This window comes from Vulpes vulpes, chromosome 12 (genome assembly GCF_048418805.1).
Source record: "Vulpes vulpes isolate BD-2025 chromosome 12, VulVul3, whole genome shotgun sequence".
Classification (NCBI taxonomy): Eukaryota; Metazoa; Chordata; class Mammalia; order Carnivora; family Canidae; genus Vulpes; species Vulpes vulpes.
In genome coordinates, this window is record NC_132791.1 from 68222590 (window position 1) to 68244902 (window position 22313).

General features: G+C 37.6%; 1 protein-coding gene across 9 annotated transcripts in view; it reads right to left on the minus strand.

Annotated features, from left to right (window-relative positions):
• Nucleotides 1–17875: 17875 nt before the first annotated feature.
• AP3S1 (adaptor related protein complex 3 subunit sigma 1) overlaps nucleotides 17876–22313 on the minus strand; it is a 67722-nt gene continuing 63284 nt past the window's right edge. For 5 of the 9 annotated variants that reach the window (XM_072728775.1, XM_072728777.1, XM_072728773.1 and 2 more), the window contains one exon: nucleotides 17876–18594. In XM_072728775.1, the coding sequence (XP_072584876.1) occupies nucleotides 18466–18594 (129 nt within the window). In that variant the 3' untranslated portion in view covers nucleotides 17876–18465. Of the gene's footprint in view, nucleotides 18595–19896; nucleotides 19945–22313 lie in introns of all 9 variants that reach the window. The other 4 variants (XR_011995605.1, XR_011995604.1, XM_072728774.1 and 1 more) reach the window with 1 other exon arrangement.

The following is a 22313-nucleotide window of genomic DNA, read 5'->3' on the forward strand; positions in this document are numbered from 1 at the left end:
ATAATACCCTGTCCATCCATGTAGTCACATATGACAAGAATCTCATCCATTTTTACAGCTGTGTAATATTTCAGTATCTGTGTGTATACATACATATATAGATATACAAGTATGTATGATCTTTTATGTAGATATACACATATATACACACATACCTCATCTTCATCCACTCATCTAATGATGGACAGTTGGGTTGTTTTCATATCTCAGTTACTATAAATAATGCTATAATAAATAGGGGTGCATATATCTTTACAAATTAGTGTTTCATTCCTTTGGCTAAATACACTAGTGGAATTATTAGATCATATGGTATTACGATTTTTAATTTTTTTAGGAACGCTATATTGCTTTCCACAGTGGCCACACCAATTTACAATCCAACAGCACACCAGGGTTCCTTTTTCTCCACATCTCACCAGCACTTGTTATTTCTTTTCTTTTTTATTTTAGCCATTCTGACAAGTGTGAGGTGATATCTCACTACAGTTTGGATTTGCATTTCCATGATAAGTGATGTTGAGCATCTTTTCATGTGCATGTTGGCCATCTGTATGTCTCTTTAGAAAAATGTCTACTTGTATCCACTGCACATTTTTAATTGAATTATTTGGTTTTCTTGGTGTTGAGTCGTATAACTTCTCTATATATTTTAGGTATTAACCCCATATTGGACAGATCATTTGCAAACATCTTTTCCCATTCGATAGGTTACTTTTTGGTTTTGTTGATGATTTCCTTCACTGTGCAAAAGCACTTTTAATTCTGATGTAGTACCAATGGTTAATTTTTGTTTTTGCTTTCTTGCCTGAGGAAATGTTGCTACTGCCAATGATGAAGAAATTACTACCTGTGCTCTCTTCTAGGATTTTTAGGGTTTCAGGTCTCACATTTAGGTCTTCAATCCATTTTATTTTTGTGCATGGTGTTAGAAAGTGGTCCAGTTTCATTCTTTTGTAGGTAGCTGTCCAGGTTTTCCCAGCACCATCTATTGAAGAGACTGTTTTTTGCCCATTGTATACTCTTGACACCTTTTTCATAGATTAATTGACCGTCAAGCATGGGTTTATTTTTGGGCTCTGTTCAGTTGCATTGATCTATGGGTCTATTTTTGTGGTAATACCATTACTGTTTTGGTTACTATGGCTTTGTGGTATATCTTAAAATCTCAATTTGTGATACCTCCAATTTTGTATTTCTTTCTCAAGATTGCTTTGGCTATTTGGGGTTTGTGTGATTCCATACAAATTTTAGTGCTATTTGTTCTGGGTCTGTGAAAGATGCTGTTGGTACTTTGATAGGGATATCACTGAATTTGTAGATAGCTTTAAGTAGTACGGACATCTTAATGATATAAATTCTTCCAATCCATGAGCATAGACTATATTTCCATTTCTTTGTGTTGTCTTCAATTTCCTTCATCAATGTTTTATAGTTTTTAGGGTATAGATCTTTCACTCCCTTGGTGTATTCCTAGGAATTTTATTATTTTTGGTGCAACTGTAAATGGAATTATTTAAATTTTTCTTTCTGCTACTTCATTATTAGTGTATAGAAACTCCACTGACTTCTGGGTAGTAATTTTGTACAGGACTTATTTTTATTTTTCTACTAGTTTCAAGTCTCTACCTTTAAACATCTCTCCTGTTCCCTCACCCTTTAGCTCCTTTTAACTACCACTCTACTCTCTTTTTAAGAGTTCAGCTCTTTTAAATTACATATGTAAGTGATATCATAGAGAATTATTCTTTCTCTGTCTGACTTATTACACTTAGTATATGTCCTCAAGGACCATCCATATTGTCACAAATGGTAGGATTTCCTTTTTCCCATGGCTGAACAATATTTCACATATATATATATATATATATATACACACACACATATACATATATGTGTATACATATATATATATGTCTTCTATGGGCACTTAGGTTGTTTCCATCTTTTGGCTGTTGTGCATAATACAGCAATAAACATGGGAGTGCATATGATTCTTGAATATTCTGTTTTCATTTACTTTAGGTATATACCAGGAAGTGGAATTGCTAGATTATATAACAGATTTGTTTTTAATTTTTTTGAGGAACCTCCATATTGTTTTCTGTATTGGTAGGACAAATGTATATTCCCAAGAGTGCACACGGTTCCTTTTTCTCTATATCCTCAGCAACACTTGTTATCTCCTGTCTTCTTGATGATAGCTATTTTAACAATTGTAAGGTGATATCTCATTGTGGCTTTGATTTGCATTTCCCTCACAATTAGTGATGTTGAGTGTCTTTTCATGTTGGCCATTTGGATATCTTCTTTAGAAAAATGTCTATTTAGTTCCAATGCTAATTTTTAAATCTTTATTTTTATTTTTTTGCTATTCAGTTGTGAGTTCCTTATATAGTTTGGATATTAACCCCTTGTCTGACATATGGTTTGCAAATATTTTCTCTGGTTTGCAAATATTTCTCACCCTGTAGGTTGCCTTTTTCATTTTGTTTATTGTTTCTTTTATTATGGAGAAGACTTTAAGTTTCATGTAGTTCTATTTGTTGATTTTTACTTTTGTTGTTTGTGCTTTTGGTATCAAAAGCAACCCAAAAAATAATTGCCAATAAACTTCAAGGATCTAATCCCTCTGGATTATTATTTTTGTATAACTAGTAGTGCAATTGCTGGATCATAGGGTAGTTCTATTTTTACATTTTTAGGGAACCTCCATACTGTTTTCCAGAATCACTTCAAGTTGATTTTTGTGGATGGTATAAGCTACGGTCCAATTTCATTTTTCTGCATGTGTTTATCCAGTTTTTCAAGCACCATTTGTTGAAAAGATAATCCTATCCCCATTAGGTGTTCTTTGCTCCTAGTCAAATATTAGTTGACTATATATGCAGGGGTTTAGTTCTGAGCTCTCTATTCTGTTCCATTGGTCCATGTGTCTATTTTTATGTCAGTACTGTACTGTTTTAATTACTATAGTTTATAGTATAGTTTGAAACCTGAAAATGTGATGCTTCTGGCTTTGTTTTCTTTCTCATGATTGCTTTGGTTATTTGGAGCCTTTTGTGGTTCTATACAAATTTTAGGATTTTTTTTTTCTCTTTCTGTGAAAAATGCCACTGGAATATTGCCAGGGATTGTGTTGAATCTACAGATAGCTTTGGGGGGGGGAAGGTGTCAGCACCATGGAAGCATGAGTTATTCCTTTTTCCTTTCCTCCTTTATTTGCAACTAATTGGTCATTCATAATGCAACAGAAGTGCCTCTGTACATTACACCAGAGCACACAGGAGATTTCTACCAACTGTGATTCAGAAAGTAGGAGCACTGAAACCTGAAAGGCACTATAGATTTAAGGGAGTCCATGAGTCTACCCCATCCTCACTTGACACAATAAAGGGGGAGTGGGGCAGGAAGCAAAAACAGAGAGTTTTTGCTCCAAACAGGGCAGACACCTAAGGAACATAGAAAATTGTGGAAATCTAGCCAGCCTGGTGGAAAAGCAGGCATCCAGTTAGGGCAGGATGGAGATGAGTTTGGAGACAGAGGAGAAGGAGGACCTTGAGGAGTCAGTCCCATTCCTTAGGGTGACACTGTAGTGCCCTCAGTTTTTGCCAGCAGCAATAACAGTGACCTCCCACACAGAGCGGGTAGAAAGCAGAACAGTTGGGAGTGACTGACCACCTGGCTGGGCAGGTCACAGGTGGAGGAACCTGTTTCTTCCCAGCAGTGTGGCTTCCTGAGGATGGATCTCCATTACTGGGTAGAAGGACAGGAGAGAGAAGGGAAAGAGGCAGACGAGAATAACTAAGGTCTGCTTCAAGATTTCAGCAGAAGGTCAGCCCATAAAACTCCGAGAGTATCCCTACCGGAGGAGCCCTCTTTCAGGCAGCGGGCACCCACAAAGACCCAGATGCTGAGTCCACACCCTTCCCCCCAATCACCTTTCTCTATACCAGCTTTTTATTTTTATTTTTAAGATTTAATTTATTTATTCATGGGAGACAGAAAGAGAGAAGCAGAGACACAGGCAGAGGGAGAAGCAGGCTCCCTTCAGGGAGCCTGATGTGGGACTTGATCCTAGGATGTCAGGATCATGACCTGAGCTGAAGCCAGACACTCAATCACTAAGCCACCCATCTATACCAGCTTTTCAAAATCTGCCCTCCTCTGAGCAACCCCAGAACCAGTTTAGATAGAGATATCGAAAACTTGAGATATACTGCCACCTTGTGGAAGATAAAATTTTCTAACCACTAGTCTGCTGAACTGTAACGTCAAAGTGGACTAAGTGTGTTAAACTTTAGCTGCAACCGCAGAGGCATATTTCATCAAACACTATGAAAAGTCATGGCAGTATGGTATCACAAAAAGAAAATGATAATTCTCCAGCAGCCAAACCCAAAGATCAGAATATTGTGCTCTAACTGATGCAGAAATCAAAATAGCTGTTAGGAAGAGATCCAATTAGTTACTAGAAAAGTCACAAAGGCAATGAAATAAACTCAGGAATAAAACCAGTGAGTTCTTCACCAAATTGAAAATTTAAAAAGTACCAGACAGAAATTCTGGAGCTGAAGAATTTAATGAATCCAGTGAAGAATGCGTTAGAGTTTAAGAAATAGGGCAGATCAGATTAAAGAAAGAATTAGTAATCTGGAGGGCAAAAATTTAGAAATAATTCCGTTAAAAGAGAAGAGAGAACTAAGAACTTAAGAAGGTGAAGACACCCTATGATAGCTATTGGGTATGACAAGAAATACATATATAACAATAACTCAATAACTGGTCTACCAGACAGAGAAGAGAGAGAAAAGGGAACAGAAGGCACATTTAGAGAAATAATAGCTGAGAACTTCCCAACCCTGGGGAAGGAATTGGAAAACATGTCCAAGAACCTAATAGAACACCTTTCTCAATGAAAAAGACCTTCTCCAAGACACATTATAATGAAATGGTCAAAAATCAGTTATAAAGATTCATAGACGCAGTCAGAGGTAAAAAGAAAGCATCCTACAAAGAAACCCCCCATTAGACTGTCAGCAAATTTCTCAGCAGAAATGCTACAAGCCAGGAGATAATAAAATGATATTCTAAATGTGCTGAAAAATAAAAATTGCCAGCCAAAAATACTTTTATGGCAAAGTTATCCTTCAGATATGAAGGAGAAATAAAGGTTTTCCCAGACAAAAACTGAGAGAGTTCACTATCACTAGACCTGCCTTGCAAGAAATGCTTAAAGATGTTCCTCAAGCTGAAATGAAAAGATGCTACTTACTTACATAAAAGTAAATGAAAGTGCACAATACTCTGGCAAAGGTGACAATAAACAATAGGGTGGTATGGGAAGTGGGACTTGGAGTAGTTTGGACATTTTAACTATAGTAATTCTTCCAATCCATGAACACAAAATGTCTTTCCATTTGCTTGAATCTTCTTTGATTTCTTTCAACAAAGTCCTATGGTTTTCATTACATAGATCTTTTACTTTCTTGGTTAAATTTATTCTTAGGTATTTTGTCGGTTTTGAGGGGATATCCCCGTTCCAAACTGTGAATGAGATATTTTTCATTGTTGTTTTTCCACATTTCAGTTGTCAGCATCTAGAAATGCAACTGATTTCTATATGTTGATTTTACATCCTTCAACCTTACTAAATTTGTTGATGAGTGCCAGTAGTATTTTGGTTGAGTCTTTGAGATGTTCTCTATGTAAAATTATATTATCTGCAAATAATGTCAATTTTACTTCTTCCTTTTCAATTGGATTTTATTTATTTATTTATTTATTTATTTATTTATTTATTTATTTATTTATTTATTTATTCTTGCCTAATTACCCTGGCTAGGACTTCCAGTATTATGTTGAACAAGAATGGTGGAGGTGGGCATCTTTGTCTAGATCTTGATCTTAGGGGAACAGCTTTCACTTTTTTTCCATTGAGTCTGTTAGCTATGAGTTTGTCATATGTGGTCTCTAGTTTCATATCATTGTGGCTGGAAAAGATAGCTAGTATGATTTCAATCTTCTTAAATTTGCTTAGACTTGTCTTTTGCCTTATCATATGACCTATGATAAATTTTCCACATGCCCTTGAGAAGAATATGTATTCTTCTGCCAGTACTGGATAGAATGTTCTACATAGGACTGTTAGGTTCATTTGATCTAAAGTATGAATCAACTCCAATGTTTCCTTGTTGATTTTCCATCTGAATGATCTATCTATTGAGGAAAGTGGGGTATTAAAGTCCCCTACCCTTATTATATTGTTGTCTATTTCTCCCTTCAGATCTAGTAGTATTTGTACCTATATACTTAGGTGCACCAATGTTGAGTATGTACATATTTATGATTGTTAGATCTTGGTGTATTGACACTTTTATCATTATATAATGACCTTCTTCATTTCTTATTTCCATGTTTGTTTTAAAGTCTGTTTTGTCTGACATAAGTATAGTTATCCCACTTTCTTTTGGTTTCTATTTACATGTATGTCTTCTTTAGAAAAAGTACATATACTTCACTTTGAGCCTTTGTGTGTCCTTAAAGCTGAAGTGAATCTTCTGTAGGCATCATAGAGTTGGGTCTTGTTTTTTTATACACCCATGCATTCTGTGCCTTTTGATTGTATAAATACAACCTATTTAGAGTAATTATTGATTTGTAAGGATGTACTATTGCCATCTTATCTATTGCTTTCTGGTGCTTTTGTGTATCCATTGTTTATTTTTCCCTCTGCTTATGCCTCCTTTTGTTCATGGATGGATGTTTAATTAGTAATTGTTATGTAAATTGGTGATCTATTAGGTTCATGAACTTGGTTGCCTGAGTCTTTTCCCAGGTTTAGAAAGCTTTCAGCTATTATTTCTTTAAATAAATTCTTTGTCTCCTTTTTTCCCCTCTCTTCTCCTGGCATCCCAATTATTCTAATATTTGTCCTTTTGACTGAGTCCTATAGATCACTGAGGCTTTGTTCTTTTCTTATTTTTTCTTTGTTCACTTCTGAATTCTTTCTAAATTGCTGTCCTCTGAGTCACTAATTCTATATTCCATTTGCATGACTCTGATACAGATGCTCTCTACTATATTCATCTCACTCATTGAATTCTCAGGCTTCAGAGTTTGTTTGCTTCTTTTCTGTAATGTCTTATCTCTTTGGTAGAGTTCATTTTAGTTCGGTAGTTTAGCTGTTCTTTTCCCTATTATCATTGAACTGAGTTTTCCTTTAGTTCACTGAATTTCTTCAAAATAAGTATCCTGAATTCTTTCTTAACCAGTCAAATCACAGCATTCAGTAGCTATCCATTGATTTTTTTGGGAAATCATTTATATCTTTTTGGGCTGACATATTTTCTTGATTTTTCATGTTCCTTATATTTTTGCATTACTAGTTTCATATTTGAAGCACACATCTCCTTAAATCTTTATTGATTCAGAGGGTGTAGTGATCATTGGCATTGCTGTAACTGGGATTTCCTCGGCTTTTTTTTTTTTTTTTTTTTAGGTTTCATTTAAGTTAGTTAACATATAGTGTATTATTAGTTTCAGGTGGGGTTTTCTCAGCTTTTGAATGGGTAGACCTGGCTCCACTCTCCTTGCTCCCTCTTGTGTCAGAGTTGTTAGCTTTCGTATCTTTTCTTATGACTCACCAGCCCAGCTGCTACAAACCTCTCTTTTGATTTCCAGAAGGTGAGTTATAGTTCCAGTTTGCAGTGTCTCCCTTGCCCACAGATCCTTTTTTTCTGAGAGCCCTCCGATTACTGGACCTGCTCTCACTTCTACACTTGGAAGCACTCACAAAGACCCAGCCACAGACTGGTGAGAGGTGTGAGTTTAGCACTCAGGGGCATGGGTGGGGTGGGGAAGTTAAGCAAGATGCTCCAAAAGGCCTGTGGGCCTACTTCCTGGTGAAATCCTGAAGCATCAGTAGGAACACATTTCTTCAATGCTCTTTGATACTCTTATGTTTCCTTCCTCTTCTCTTCCTTCCTTGTCCAGTCTAGTTGTGGATGTTCTGCCTCTGGGTGCTGCTGGAGGGAAATGAGTTTCTTGAGCCATGGCCTATAAAACTGGGGTAGTAGGAACTCATTCACAGCTTTCCATTTCCTCCATAGGAGAGGCTGCCAACACTGGACAGCTTAGCCCTATGCAGTGTCATCCTGGGTAGGGAGGGCTTGGGTGGCACTTTCTCCCTCTCCACTGTGTGCAAAGTCATCCTTCCTCCCCACAAGCAGGGTGGATTTCTATAAATTCTTTCTTGCCCATGTGTGTCAGAATAGGCCAGCATGTTCTAGGTGTTTTTTTTTCCCCCCTTACTGGGGCAAGCAGTAAGCCTTTGCCACAGCCTTTACCAGGTGTTTGTCTATTTTTGAAAGCACAGGTAGGTAAGAGACCTCTCAGGTTCCTTGGTGTAGGGTGCTGGGTCCAGTAGCACCCAGTGAGGCACTTTTGTTCATGCACAAGTTTCTAATTAGTTGTTTAAAAACAGTGTTGGCGGGGGGGGGGGGGGGGGAGAACAAAGAAAAACATCTTATACCTCCATGATGCTGAAATCTCTTCCCAACAATTTTTAGGGAGCAATCTATTAAAGGTAATTCTGACACAAAAATAATACTCAAATTCTGTGATATTGCATGGGTGATAGCCTACTAAGTACTCTTCTTCACCTGCAAGAATCAATTTCTCTCTTCAATTTGATATCTTCTCCTCTCTCCCCACACTCCTCCCCTGCAGTATATTTTAACATCTGGCTTTGGAGTTACATTGAGTGAGCATGCTGTCAGCAGCTGGAAAGACAGCAGCAGTGTCCTAATGAAATCTGATTATCTCCAAAATAGCTGTATTTCACCAGATCAGTCATAATAGCTACTACTTTTGGTGCTCTGAAAGATTTTTTTGGTCTCTGGAGGAGTAGTGGACAGGGACTCTTTTCTTTGCCAATTGGGCTTTTGATATGAGGAGCCTGGAATGAATGGGAGGCAGTTGTAGATTAAGGTTTAAAAGATTCTGTTGTCCCCTAGAGGAAGGGTTATCTTTTTGGAAACCAAGACATCCAGGTCCATAGATCCTAGAGTTGTGAGAAGAGGAAGCACAAACTCCCCTGATGGGTCACTGCGAGTGCTATGCTTACTTTTACCTCTTGGTACCGGGACCCATGTAGTCTACCTATTAAGAACGGAGCACCATTTAATGATTGTTGATTTAGAGTACATATTATATCCTGGAGAATGTTAACCAATCTTTGCAGGGTATCCTCTTCAACCTGTTGCCTCAGGTGTACCTTTTAAAAAGGTTATTCCAGGGCGCCCTGGGTGGCTTTGGCTCAGGGTGTAATCCTGGGGTCTTGGGATTGAGTCCCACATCAGGCTCCCCATTCTCCCTCTGCCTCTGCCTCTCTCTCTCTCTATCTCATTAATAAATAAAATATTTTAAAAAATAAAAATTAAAAGGCTATTCCATCACTCTATCAGTCCAGCAGCTTCTGGGTTTGGCAGCAAATGACAGGATCAGTCCATCTCATTGTTCTGTGTTTACTGCTGTGCCTCCTTTCTGTCAAGCGGATTCTTTGGTCCTTTATGATGGTATGAAGGATCCTATGTAGTTGACCAATCAAACCCTTTGTAAGTTCTTGGATAGTGATGTTGGCTAAGGCCATGCAGCCAGGAAAGGTAAACACCTACCCATTCACCATAGGAGAATGTGTCTTCAAGGCTTTCAGTGTGTTTACAACTCCTTGTTCATCCAGCTCAAGTAACACAATGTTATCAATTCTAGTCAGGATTAATTCACTCCCTTTTCTTTTTTCTTTTTCTTTCTTTCTTTCTTTTTTTTAAAATTCACTCCCTTTTCCAAGATGGAAGGGGTCTCAAGTTACTTGCCACCAAGTGGCTGCCTGGTTTCCACAAAGGAAGGGGCTGTTATTAGGAGCTCAGTATTGGTCAGTTACTGGCAGATAGAACATTTGATACAAATGGTAGCGAAATCAGCCTTGGTGAGAAGGAGCCCACACTGCTGGACCCAGTGTAACTTCTACCACTCTGCTACTCTGTTCAAGCTCCCATTGTACCAACCCTGCAGTGGCCAGAAGCAGGGGCACACTGACACTTTGCTAAGTCATTCTATTTGGTAGTACAGCGTCTCTTCTGTGACAGATGATCTCTGATGGGTAACACACGACTCAACAGTCTTTGTTTTCATGCTTATTCCTATGGATCTATTTCACACGCCCTTTCCCCAAACCTCCTCATCCTTCATCTTCCAACCTTTCTCTTTCCAGGCCTTTGGCTAATCAGCCAAACCACCAGCAATGCCTATGAGTCCTTGGGCTACTTTTCACACTGGATGCCCATGTATACAGCCCAAAGCTCTGCGCATGAGAAGGATCTCTTTTCACCATTATTTTTCCTTGGAGCTGAAGGAGAAGGTCAATAGTGGAAAATGAAACTGGGGCCAGCACTTATGCGGCTTATCTGTGCCCTCTGGCCCCATTCTTTCCCATGTACCACTTGCATCTTCCTATACATTGTTGCTGGGTCCATCTGGCCTTATGTTTCTGTGGGTCTGGCAGATCCTAGCTCCATTCTGGATGTATGATCATTTCCCAGATCAGATGCTTGTCTCAACCAGGGCCCAGGAGCACCCAAGGAACTGTGTTTCAAATGATGTATAATTTTGCACTGCAGGGAGCAAGGTATGGTTGCAGACTCATAGGAAGTTTATGTTGTAATTCTCCAACTGGGTCATGTCTCGGACACCACATGGCATCTTTTTCCATTGCTGACAGTTCCTGTATCTTTGGGTCTACCAGGAAATATGATCCAAGAGGAAAGATCCCTTGCATTGCAACCTGGACCTATGGCAGATCCCTCTTCTGTGCTGGGCCTCCCTCAAAGCTAGAAGATATCTGTGCAAATGGACTGAAATAGTGTTCCCAGTATGGAATATGCTGCCTCTAGAGTCTGAAGAGGCCTACCAACCACTGTGCTTGCCTCAGAGTCGGAGAGTTGTAAAATATTTATTTACTTTAGAGTACCTTAGATCACTGGATCCCTAAAAATGTTACTGATCTGGTAGGTTCCTGATTCTTCATAGGGCTTATCTATCACCATTGAGAGAATGTGTCTTCAAGGCTTTCAATGTATTTACAACTCCTTGTTCATTCTGCTCAAGTAACACAATGTTATCGATATGTGAAGCAATGTGATATTATGTCAGATGAGACCCAGACCCTTTGTGACTGTATTATTATTGAGGCAGGTGAGTTAACATTTATGGTACACTGTTATGTATTCCGTAACATCAACTTTCTGCCCCACCTAGTAGGGGTGTAAAAGAAGGCATTTACCAGATCAGTAGCCACATTCCATCTACATGAGGCCTTGTTAACCTCCCCTAACAGAGATACCAAATCTGGCACAGCAGCTACAACTGAAGGTACAACTTGGTCAAGTCTGCAGTGGCCCCTAGTCAACCACCAAGATCCATCTGTATGGAACAGACTATTCAGTGGGTATGCAATGGAGACCACCATTCTTGCATGATGTAGGTCTTTACGTGTGGCACTTAATCTTTCTCTTCTACCCAAGATGTATGTAATATTACTACTATCTTGGCTGAAAGTGGAGGTAATTTCAAAGCTTACATTTTGTCTTCCTTTCTACAACAGCTCTTACTCCACAGACTAAGGAACCACTATGAGCATTTTTTTCCCAAACATTGCATCCCTGCCAGTTAAATATATTCAGGGATGCTAGGTAGATTTTTAAAACTGGTAGACTAGGAGTTAGACTCGGGCCAGGACTTAATTTATTACCTAACCCCATTATGACCCCACTATAATGGGGGCAGAGGTGCATATTTGATCCCTAGTTATTATTGTCACCTTGGAAACTGTGCCCAATTATACTCAGAATATTGGCTATTTTCCATTTCCTGGCATATGGTTACCAACTAAGTCCCACTGGGGAAGCATACCACAGCACATGCCATGGTAAACAAGGTCCTTCCCTCCTGGGGACTTGGTATTTCTGTGAGTGAGTGGGCTCTGGATCTGAGAAGTGACTCAGGACCAGAATCTGGACAAGAGTTCATGACTTTTTCTTGTGGTGGCTGCTCTCGGCCTCCTGATCATCCCTTTTGTATTTCTTTTGACTATGTAGATTGGCCAATGCCCTTATGGGCTGACCATCTATCTTGTACCTACCAAAGCCATGTTCCATTAACCATTTCTATAGAGATAAATGTGCTGTCCACTAATTAAGACCTTTGGCTGCCCCCTTGATCCTGCAGTTCATTAAGATAATTTACCCATGTTGCTCCTGACAGTTAAGTGCCACAGCCTAGAATCTATTATTGCAGGATCTCATCATCCTCTTTGTTATCAGGGCACACAACTCTGTAGGACAGCATTTCCTACCATCAGCCCTGGTCTTCAGAAGACAGCTTGTACTGAGCTTCTAAATGATAGTATTCCTTTAAACAGAGCATTCCTTGTTGTTTTGGTAAATGGAGGAACCTCTCCGTACTGTTTTACATTACACAGTATATTCAGTCTAACAGACATACTTCCCTGAGCTTCTTGATCCCTTCTTCCCTTCGTCTGCCTTGGAAGTTCTGTGGTACTTAGCTAGACTAAGCTAAGTGGCTGAGGCTTTATCCAAGTGTCCAAGAACTACCCTAGCCCTGTATCGACACAATCTCCCAAGGTGTCTGCCAGGGCTAAATCCGGAAAGTGCTTACATGTGAATAAACTCTCATGCAACATTATGTTCCTTCTCCCTTGACCCAGAATCCTCAGGATCCAGGCTCATCTGCACTCTCTATCAGCTCCTCTGAGTTTATTTGAGCAAGGTTCCACAGCAACTTTGGCAGGCCCAGCACTTGAGCCTTGTGTTGTGTCTTCTTCATGTGGGACCCAGGAAATTTAACAAAATCCCCTACTCCTGGACAAGCAGAGCAGGACTGACTCCATTTTGTGCTGCACCCGCCTTGTGCTGACCTGCTTATTGCTTAGGGCACTGCCCCACCCTAGTCAAACCCAGGGCACACCCTAACCGGAAATCCGGCTCAGTGATAGGCCAGTTCAAATGGATACTTTAGGGTATAATGTAATTCAATCGGCCACATGCCAGTGGACCAGCATGACTGTGCAACTTCTGCGTATCCCATTGGCCACTGGTCCCTATAAAGCTGCTACGCCTCTTAGTCTCGGGGTCCAAGTTCCTGCTCCGCTGCCTCGGGTACACTTGGACCCAGGCTGGAGCTTGTAAATAAACCCTCGTGTGTTTGCATCGGTGTCGGCTCCTCGGTGGTTTCTCGGATTCGCGATCTTGGGCACAACACTTCACCCTAATTATCAGCTTAGTGTCAGAGCAGGTGAATCACATGTATCCTGAGGAGGGTACATGTGATCCTTAGAGGTAGAAGTTAACGCAACCTCTTCAAGTAAGGGAGAGGAAGGCAGTGAGTGGTAGTTTAACAGGAAGAAATGGGTTACTTCTGCAGGTCCATAGCTAAGATATTCAGGTGCACTAACCGAGATATCCTCATTCCAAGTTTCAGGTCTTACTTCTTTCCAACCGTGTCCCTGACCCTGGCTTAGCAGACATGATGGTGCTGGAATCCAATCTTCTCTTGAGCTCTGCCAATCTTAAAGTCTTGGCCCTGATCCTCAGCATTTTCCATCCTCCAGCCGCATGAGTCTTTCTATACGCTGTCAAGGAGGCCCTCTGGCTTTCATACACAACCTTTAACTAGTGATTAATCACCCTCAGCATTTCTCTAAAGCATTCATTGCCCCCAACAACCAACATCCAATTCCACAGTCTTTTTAATTACTCTTCTCTAGAACTTCTCAAAAGCCTGAGACACTGTCCCTATCAGAGCATTCCCTGTATCCCATTCTGGTTAAGCACCACTGAAAGTTTCAACAGTTACATTGCTGGTGGTGATCCATGCTCCATGTGCCACTGGTAATAGGATCCTCCATTGCCAGCCTGCCAGTGAGTGATCAGCTCCAAAAACAAACAAGGGGTAGTGGGAGGAGAGGTGGGCGGGGGGATGGAGTGACTGGGTGACTGAGGAGGGCACTTGACAGGATGAGCACTGGGTGTTACACTATATGTTGGCAAATCGAGCTTCAATTAAAAAAAATACAATAAGTAAGTTACTTAATTTAAAAAAAAAATCTGCTTCCTGAGACCATTCTTGGCTATTGCTGCCTTAGGTGGACTTCCCTGAAAAACAGACTGAGATGGAGACTTACCTGCAGGGTATTCACTGTGGTATCCATCGGGATCAAAACCTGAGAGTGTCCATAGGAAGTAGGATGAGACAAGAAGAGTTAAAAGAGCAATACAGTAACAACAAAGGCCTCTGCTGAGCTCAAGGGTATCACTGGAGCTGAGATGGCCTTTCAGAATTGTCCAGCCTCAGGCTAGGGCTGGGCTTTCATAACTTGGATGTAGGAGGTCTTCAGAGAAGAGTCAGGACTGAGGTGAATTAACTCTCAGGCTGATGGATATTCTAACAGCAACTCTGCTGAATGGGCTCAGCCGCCAACTCTGCTAGCAGCTGAGAGAATGTGTGTTTTGGCCCTAAAGGGTGCACCCTAGAACATTCTGAAAAGTCTAGCTTCTATCCCCAAATTTGTGCTGTTTCCTCCCTCTCCCTATAGATATATTTAAATATATATATATGGTATATCCTTCCACTTAAAAATATAAACAATATGTGCACACACTATATACTCACACACTCATTCTTTTTCTTAGATAATTGGTAGCCTATTGTACTGGTTAATTTTATGTGTCACCTTGACTGGGCCACAGGGGTGTCCAGACATATCCTTAAGCATTGTAGGTGTGTTTGTGAGGGTTTTTGGATGAAATTAACATTTAAATCAGAATGCTGAGTGAAGCAAATGTTCTCCCCAATTTGGATGGGCTTCACCCAATCAGTCAAAGACATCTTACAAATGTCAAATAAAAAGGCTGAGCCTCATCAAAGTAAGAGAGAATATCCTGCCTGTCTTCAAACTGGGACACTGGCTTTTTCCTGCTGTCAGGATTGAACTGAGTTTTTAAATAAATCTCTTACATTATTTTAAATATATCACCAACACCATGATTTTACTTAAAGGGATTTATTAAAAGCAATTGGCCCACATGGTTATGAAGGCTGACAAGTCCCAAGATCAGAGTGAGACAGCAATCTGAGATTTAAAAGAGCCAAAGGTGAAGTTCCAGTCCAAGTCTGAAGGAAGGCCTGAGAACCAGGAAAGCCAATGGTATAATTCCAATTTGAAGGCTGGCAGTCTTGAGACCCAGGATAAGCTAATGTGTCACTTTTTCTGAAGACAGGAAAAAGTTGATATTCCAAATTGAGGACAGTTGGGTAAACGGAAATCTCTAATTTAGAGGAGAATCAGCCCTTTTAGTCTATTCAGGCCTTCAACTGATTAGATGAGGCCCACCCACATTAGGAAGAACAATTTGCTTTACTCAGCCTATTGGTTTAAATGATGTTAATCTTATTATACACTAAGTCTCCAACTTACAATGACATAACTTGTAACTTTTTGACTTTATGATAGTGCAAAAGCAATATGCATTCAGTAGAAACTAAACATTTTGAATGTTTACCTTTCCCTAGGCTAGTGATTTGCAGTACAATACTCTCTTGTGATACTGGGTGGCAGTAGCGAGCCACAGCTTCCACTCAGCCAGCTACTTATTCATGAAGGTAAAACCAACAATACACTTAGGACCATTCTACCCAAATAAGCATTCTGTCTTTCACACTTGGTACAGTGTGAATAATAAACTACATGAGATAATCAACAGTTTATTATAAAATTAGCTTTGTGTAAGCTGGTTTTACCCATCTGTAAACTAATGTAAATATGCTAATGTAAGCAGGTTTAAAGTGGGGTAGGCTAAGCTGTGATGTTCAGTAGGTCAGGTTTATTATATGTATTTTTTACGTAGGATATTCTCAACTTACAACCGGTTTATTGAGGAAGATAGATCTATGAATACACAGTCATGCTACTGACTCTATTTCTCTGGAGAACCTTGGTACCTTTACCAAGGATACTACATACATAGAGTCCTGAGAGTGGGTCATGGGTATGTATGAAATGTCTATTTTTAATTTTAAAAATTTTTCACAAAGTTGGAGCACCTGGATGGCTCAGTCTGTTGAGCATGTGACTCTTGGTTTTGGTTCAGGTCATGATCTCATGGGTTGTGAGATCAAGCCCCACATCAGCGTCCTTGCTCAGTGTGGAATCTTCTTGAGATTCTTATTCTCTTTCTCCCCCTCTGCCTCTCCTCCTGCTCGCATGCTCTCTCTAAAATAAATAAATCTTAAAAAATTTTTTTTCACAAAGCTTGGCATATTCTTTTTAGAAAAATGTTAACAGTACATTACATTCCCACCAGCAATATATGACATTTCTTATTCCTCACATCCTCTTCAGCATGTCACCTGTTCTAAATTTTTGCTCATTATGATTAGTGAAAATAAAATTTAATTGTTCTTTTAACTTGCATTCTCTGGCTACTAGTGAAATTAAGCATCTCTACCTATTCCTTGGCTACTGAGATATAGTTTTCATGACTTGCCTCTTTTTGTCATTTGCACAATGTTTTCTTTTTCTTACTCAAATATAATGGGAGATGAGACCCTTTTGATTATTTCTTGAGGTGAAACTATTAACTGGCCCAGAAGCTTCCCTAATTTTAGCACATCCTAACCAAACTCCAACTTAATCTTCTTTCAATACCCACGCACCCCACCACCCCAGCCCCAAAACAAAGGGAAAAGAAAAAGGGAAAAATACTGCCAGGCACTCTGTGTGATACTGTTTATAGCTCCATGAGAGCTGGCACAGTAGGCATTTAAAGAACATTTGTCAAATGACTGAAGACCAAGGACTGCTCTAAATGTTCTGCTTTGTAGAACTTTTACACATCTCTGAACTGATGGAAATCCTAATAATCACAGACTGAATTTCTTTAATTTTTTTAACTTTTATTTATTTATGATAGTCACAGAGAGAGAGAGAGAGAGAGAGAGAGAGAGGCAGAGACATAGGCAGAGGGAGAAGCAGGCTCCATGCACTGGGAGCCCGACGTGGGATTCGATCCCGGGTCTCCAGGATCGCGCCCTGGGCCAAAGGCAGGCGCTAAACTGCTGCGCCACCCAGGGATCCCACAGACTGAATTTCTATGGCCTCAATTGAAGGAAGCTCAGAGTTAGATAAATATTAGTGATTTTTCTTACATTCCAGAGCCCATGAGGTAAAATTCATACATGCCACACATCTAAGGAAATGTGTCAAAAAGAACATTTGGGGAGGACTAGAACGGTTAAAAAAACAAAACAAAACAAAACAAAGCAAAAAAACAAAAACACCAACCTTGGTCTAACTGGAAGAGGAACCTCATCCACAGTTCAGAATATAAGACCAAATATGAAAATGTGGGCCAATAATGAAAAATCAGAATATGAGAATATTAAAACTTAAGAAAACAATTTAGCTTTGACTTTGGGATGGAACACTCAAGTGAAGCCCAACAGGATTTTGTGTTCAAAAGCAACTAGGTATCTGCCAAAATTAGTTTTCATCATTTGAGCAAGAAGGGACCAGGTGAAAAACTTACACCTATCTTTATAAAAATAGCTTTTGTAATTTCTCAATATGGATTTTAGAAAAAGATTTGTCATCTCCCACCTCAGATCTGTACATAACTACACTACCTGATACATTCATCTTGACGTGTGAAGTAACTGAGTTTTAGAACAATTTAGTGAATTTTTGAATAGTCAAAGTAAAATATTAAGTATTAATTAAATAAATCAACATCAACAACTGTTTAACAGTGATAAAATATACTTTTATTTACTTTGTTGAGTCAGAAGGTCGTAAAAAACTTATTGCTAAAGTAGATATCAGGCAAACAGAAAGGTACTTTAGAAGTCCAGTTACCTTGGAGTTTATTTAAACTAAGAGGAAAGGTCATAATGTTTTCATGCAATACATATTTGGTTCTTTAAATAACAACCATGACAAATAACAGAAAGAATTATGGAATGCTGCACTTGTGATCCATACAAAACACCAACATTGTGGATTGTACATAATTTAAAGAAATGTCTCAAATACTGTTTGAAATACTGTAGTAGCCAATACATAGAGGCATGCCTTCAGGTGGGCACAGGAATGCAGTTTAGAAAAGAAAGAGAAATATCATACTGGAACTACTCAATTTCTTCAAAATCACTGAGCAAGAAAAGCAACATTGAACTTTCATACTGATTTTACACAACTTTTATACAGTACCTTGACTTAAATCCAAGAGCAAAAGTTAAGACTCTCCTCCTCTATTTTTGGTAAACAAGTGCATGGTAAACTTAGATGACTTTTCCCCCTGGATTTTACCTGGGAGTGGCCTTTTAAATTTTTTATTTAAAAGAGGGCAGGTTTGGCACTTTTATACTGATGTCACCAATGTTAATATTTCTTGGGATCTCAGGAAGATTCATATTCTTTACAGCTGATACAGCACGGGCTGGAGCTCCTGCTAAGCCAGCCTGTATACAGAAGCAAATAAAAGAAAAAGAAAATGTACAACTCAGGTGTAGCTCATCAAGAAACACTAAAAATGGAGAACAATGATAAAAGATTCTCATATAACAAGCTCAGAGACCAGATGGTAGTTTGAATTGGTGTGGGATGGCTACTTTGAAATTCTAATCTATAAAGAGAAAAACAGTTGACACATTAAAAAAATACAGTGAATACATGCAGTGATAAGAACATAAAGATTTAGATACAAATTAACCTGTACTACTTAGATATCATATATAATATTCAAATGACAAAACTAGGTCTTCACCTATATCCTGACTTATGATATAAGCATGAAGCATATTTTACATTAGTTTCTTTCCTTTTTAAACATCTTTTGCAATAGTCATGATAGATTTGGGGTTTTGTTTTTGGCTTTTTGGTTTTTTTTTTTTTTTTTTTGCTTTTAAAATAGCGTTTTATTATCAAAATGTGCTGTGAAATAAAAAATGAAAGTAATAGATCAAACTCATTTAGTTCCTTTTCTTAGGGCCAACCCCTTGAAACATTTCAAAACAAATTTTTTTTAATTATTTTAATTATGGAGGGTCTTCTAAACTTTTCTAGGAAAGTTCTGAAACACTGAAAAAAAAATCAGGCTTTTAAAGTAAGCCTCAATCCAGAGAAGAGTTCTTTCTAAAAATGAAACTGTAACAAGAGGATCTTTCCAACTCTTCCATGCATTAGAAAAAAGATTTTTAAAAAAATATAATGATTAAAAGTACTGTGTCATATAAAGTATATCCAACAACATATGTTCAGTTTACAATATACAAATTTGGACAAAGAATAGTATTAAATGCAAAAGGTAGTATTTATATAATTAAATGAATTTTAAAACTTCCAGTAGCATTAGTGTCACAATATTTCACTTTCATCTTAATAGGGAAATTTATCATTTGTGAAATAATTTTGAAAAACATATGCTTAAAAATAAAAGAAAAATGCATATATGTCACCTTTTTCAAATAGCTACAACAGTCTTCATACTTTTAAGGTTTAAGTTAGATTAATATTTCATCAATTTTTATTCAGGTGATATAATAAAGCCAACAAACACATCTGAGTTCAGTGGCATACATCATCTTGACAAAAGCAGAGACAATTAGATAACAAAAACAAATCTTCCACTTTGCTTATATGAGACAATGTCTGTGTAATTCGAAATACTAGTTTTAATGTCCCTTTTTGAAATTTTAGGGCTTTTTTTTATGTAATCCTACTTCTTTTGTTAATTAAAATAATAATAATAATAAAGCTGTTACCTGAGAAAAATCTTGACTGATACAAAATAGGCCAGTGTAAACTATTTGCTGAATAAAGGATACAAACATTGTTAAGCAATGAAATAAAAGCCACGGATTATCAAGTCAGAATTGGAAAATAATAGAAAAATCAGTAAAATAGTATTAATAATAAATATGGTCCACACAGACAATAATATAAATGAAACACTCCATATCCAATTAAAGAATGAATAGGGCTGGAGTATTCAATTTTTATAATTTAATGGAGGAAAGTTGTTTTTGATTGACCTCTACATTTATACCTACCTGAAACAATGCAGTTATTTTTATACCCCCCCAAAAGATACTGGAGATATGAATAAATATTGTTTAGGGTGGCATGTATCATATACAAAAGGGTCTTTAACCTGATTATTTCAAGTTTAATGTCTAGCTACCAAAATTTAAAATGATTTAGGATCAAAGAAGGATCCAATTCAAAGTAGTTCACCATCTTGTAGGCTCTCTTCTTTTTACCCAAAAATATGTTGTCTGCCAAGGAACAAAAATTATTACACAAAATTACAGACATCCTGGAGCTAGTATCAGTTCTCCAGGTAGAAGGATTTTGTAGTTCTTCTAATTAAAAAAACAATTTATCACTATTTTTACTTGGATGTGTCTATATAGGATACAAATGATTAGTAGACTATAAAGAAGTATCGATAAAATATATGAATACAAATATTTTAAAGGACACAAATTACTAGAGGATTTTTATTATTGAGACAGAAAGAGAGAGAGAGGGTAGATATGTATGTATATTTTACTGGATACTATGACTTTTACTTTTAAAAATAGTAAAAATAATTTTCTTAGTATTAAGTTAAACATCATTGTCAAGAAGCCTTCTTGAACAGCTAAACTGAACTTAAGCAAAGAAAATGAGAATAAAAATGCATCCTGTTATTAAATTTCTTTAGATTAAGTTGTTTCTTTGTGACCAAAGATGGTGTCGACTGTTGGCTGCTAATGAGAATACATAAAGTCAATATAGCAATTGATTTAATTAGCATAATGTGCCAAGTTCTTATTATGTAAAACCAAAGGAAGTTTCTAAGTACAACAAACTACAATTCCTCTAAACATAAGCAGCAAGCCATAGACATGCAAAGGATGGTAACTATTCAGAACACGCAAATGAATTAAGAGAATCAAATTATTTCTCAAGCATGTTCAATACTTTTGTATAGTATGTCATGAATTTAAATGGTAGGAAATAAAAAAAACCTGTAATGCGTACTTCATTAAGTTTTAATTAAACTAACATTTTAAGAAATCAGATTTTGCAGAATATATAAAAAATATTAAAAAGATTGTGGGTCAGTAAGTAGATGCTTAAATGAGCTATCAATATCTATATATAAAAACTTAGGGCTTAGAAATAAGACTTCTCAGGTAGCCAAAACCAGAACTACTATAATTTTATTTTCAGACTTCCATTAAAGTGAAGTCTGAAACATTTTTATTAAAGAATAAAATGTGAAAGAGGTAATTTACCATTAGGAGATCAGTTTACCAACAGAGAGGTATAAAATAATTTTCATTTTGTTAAGATTTTTTTTCAGTAAGATATTATATTCAAAGCAACAACTTTTACTAATTAATTTTTTGAACGCTAAAATTTACAGAAAGGAAGCTTACCTGACTTGTTAGTAGTATGTACAATTTAAAATGTAAAATTAAGATATTTCTGACAGTACACATAACTCCTAAAGATTTAAGATTACACAGTTGATACCAAGCAGAAATAAAAAGAATGAAACCCTACTGGAGAAATAACTTGTTTCCATCTATGTTGTTATACTCGAGCACCACCATGGCAGGTAAACTGCAGCAACTCCACTAACAAAAAAAAATATATGAATCCAAAGCAGTTAAGAGTATGAACTGGATGAAAGAATGAAGTACAGTATATAAAAAAATGGTCATGTTTTCTCTCCCATGAGTTTAAATAAATTAACAGAATTAAGAGAAAGAAAACAAAATGAAGTCTGCAAGTATACCAAAATGAGGCCAAACAGATAGAAGACTTATACAGACATACTCTTGGAAATTTCAAGCACTTGAATCACAAAGATAGTAATGGATGGATATGATTTGTTTTTGATTTTGTTTTTAAATTGCCAGACCCAAAAATAAACAAAATATGTGCAAGCAAAAGTGAAAACGCAGCATTACTAAAATATATTTCAAAGAATCGGAAGGCTCCCTTTTCCTCATGCAATAAGCAATTAACTTTCTCGAAGGGAAAAGGAAAGAATCTAGATATTTATTTCATCTAATACATAAAATACTATCCTACCATCTTAAAATATTTTTTTTTCACACTTTACATACAGAGTAAGATGGTAGTGGGAATAATCCATACATATTAAAACCTTTTACCCACCCTT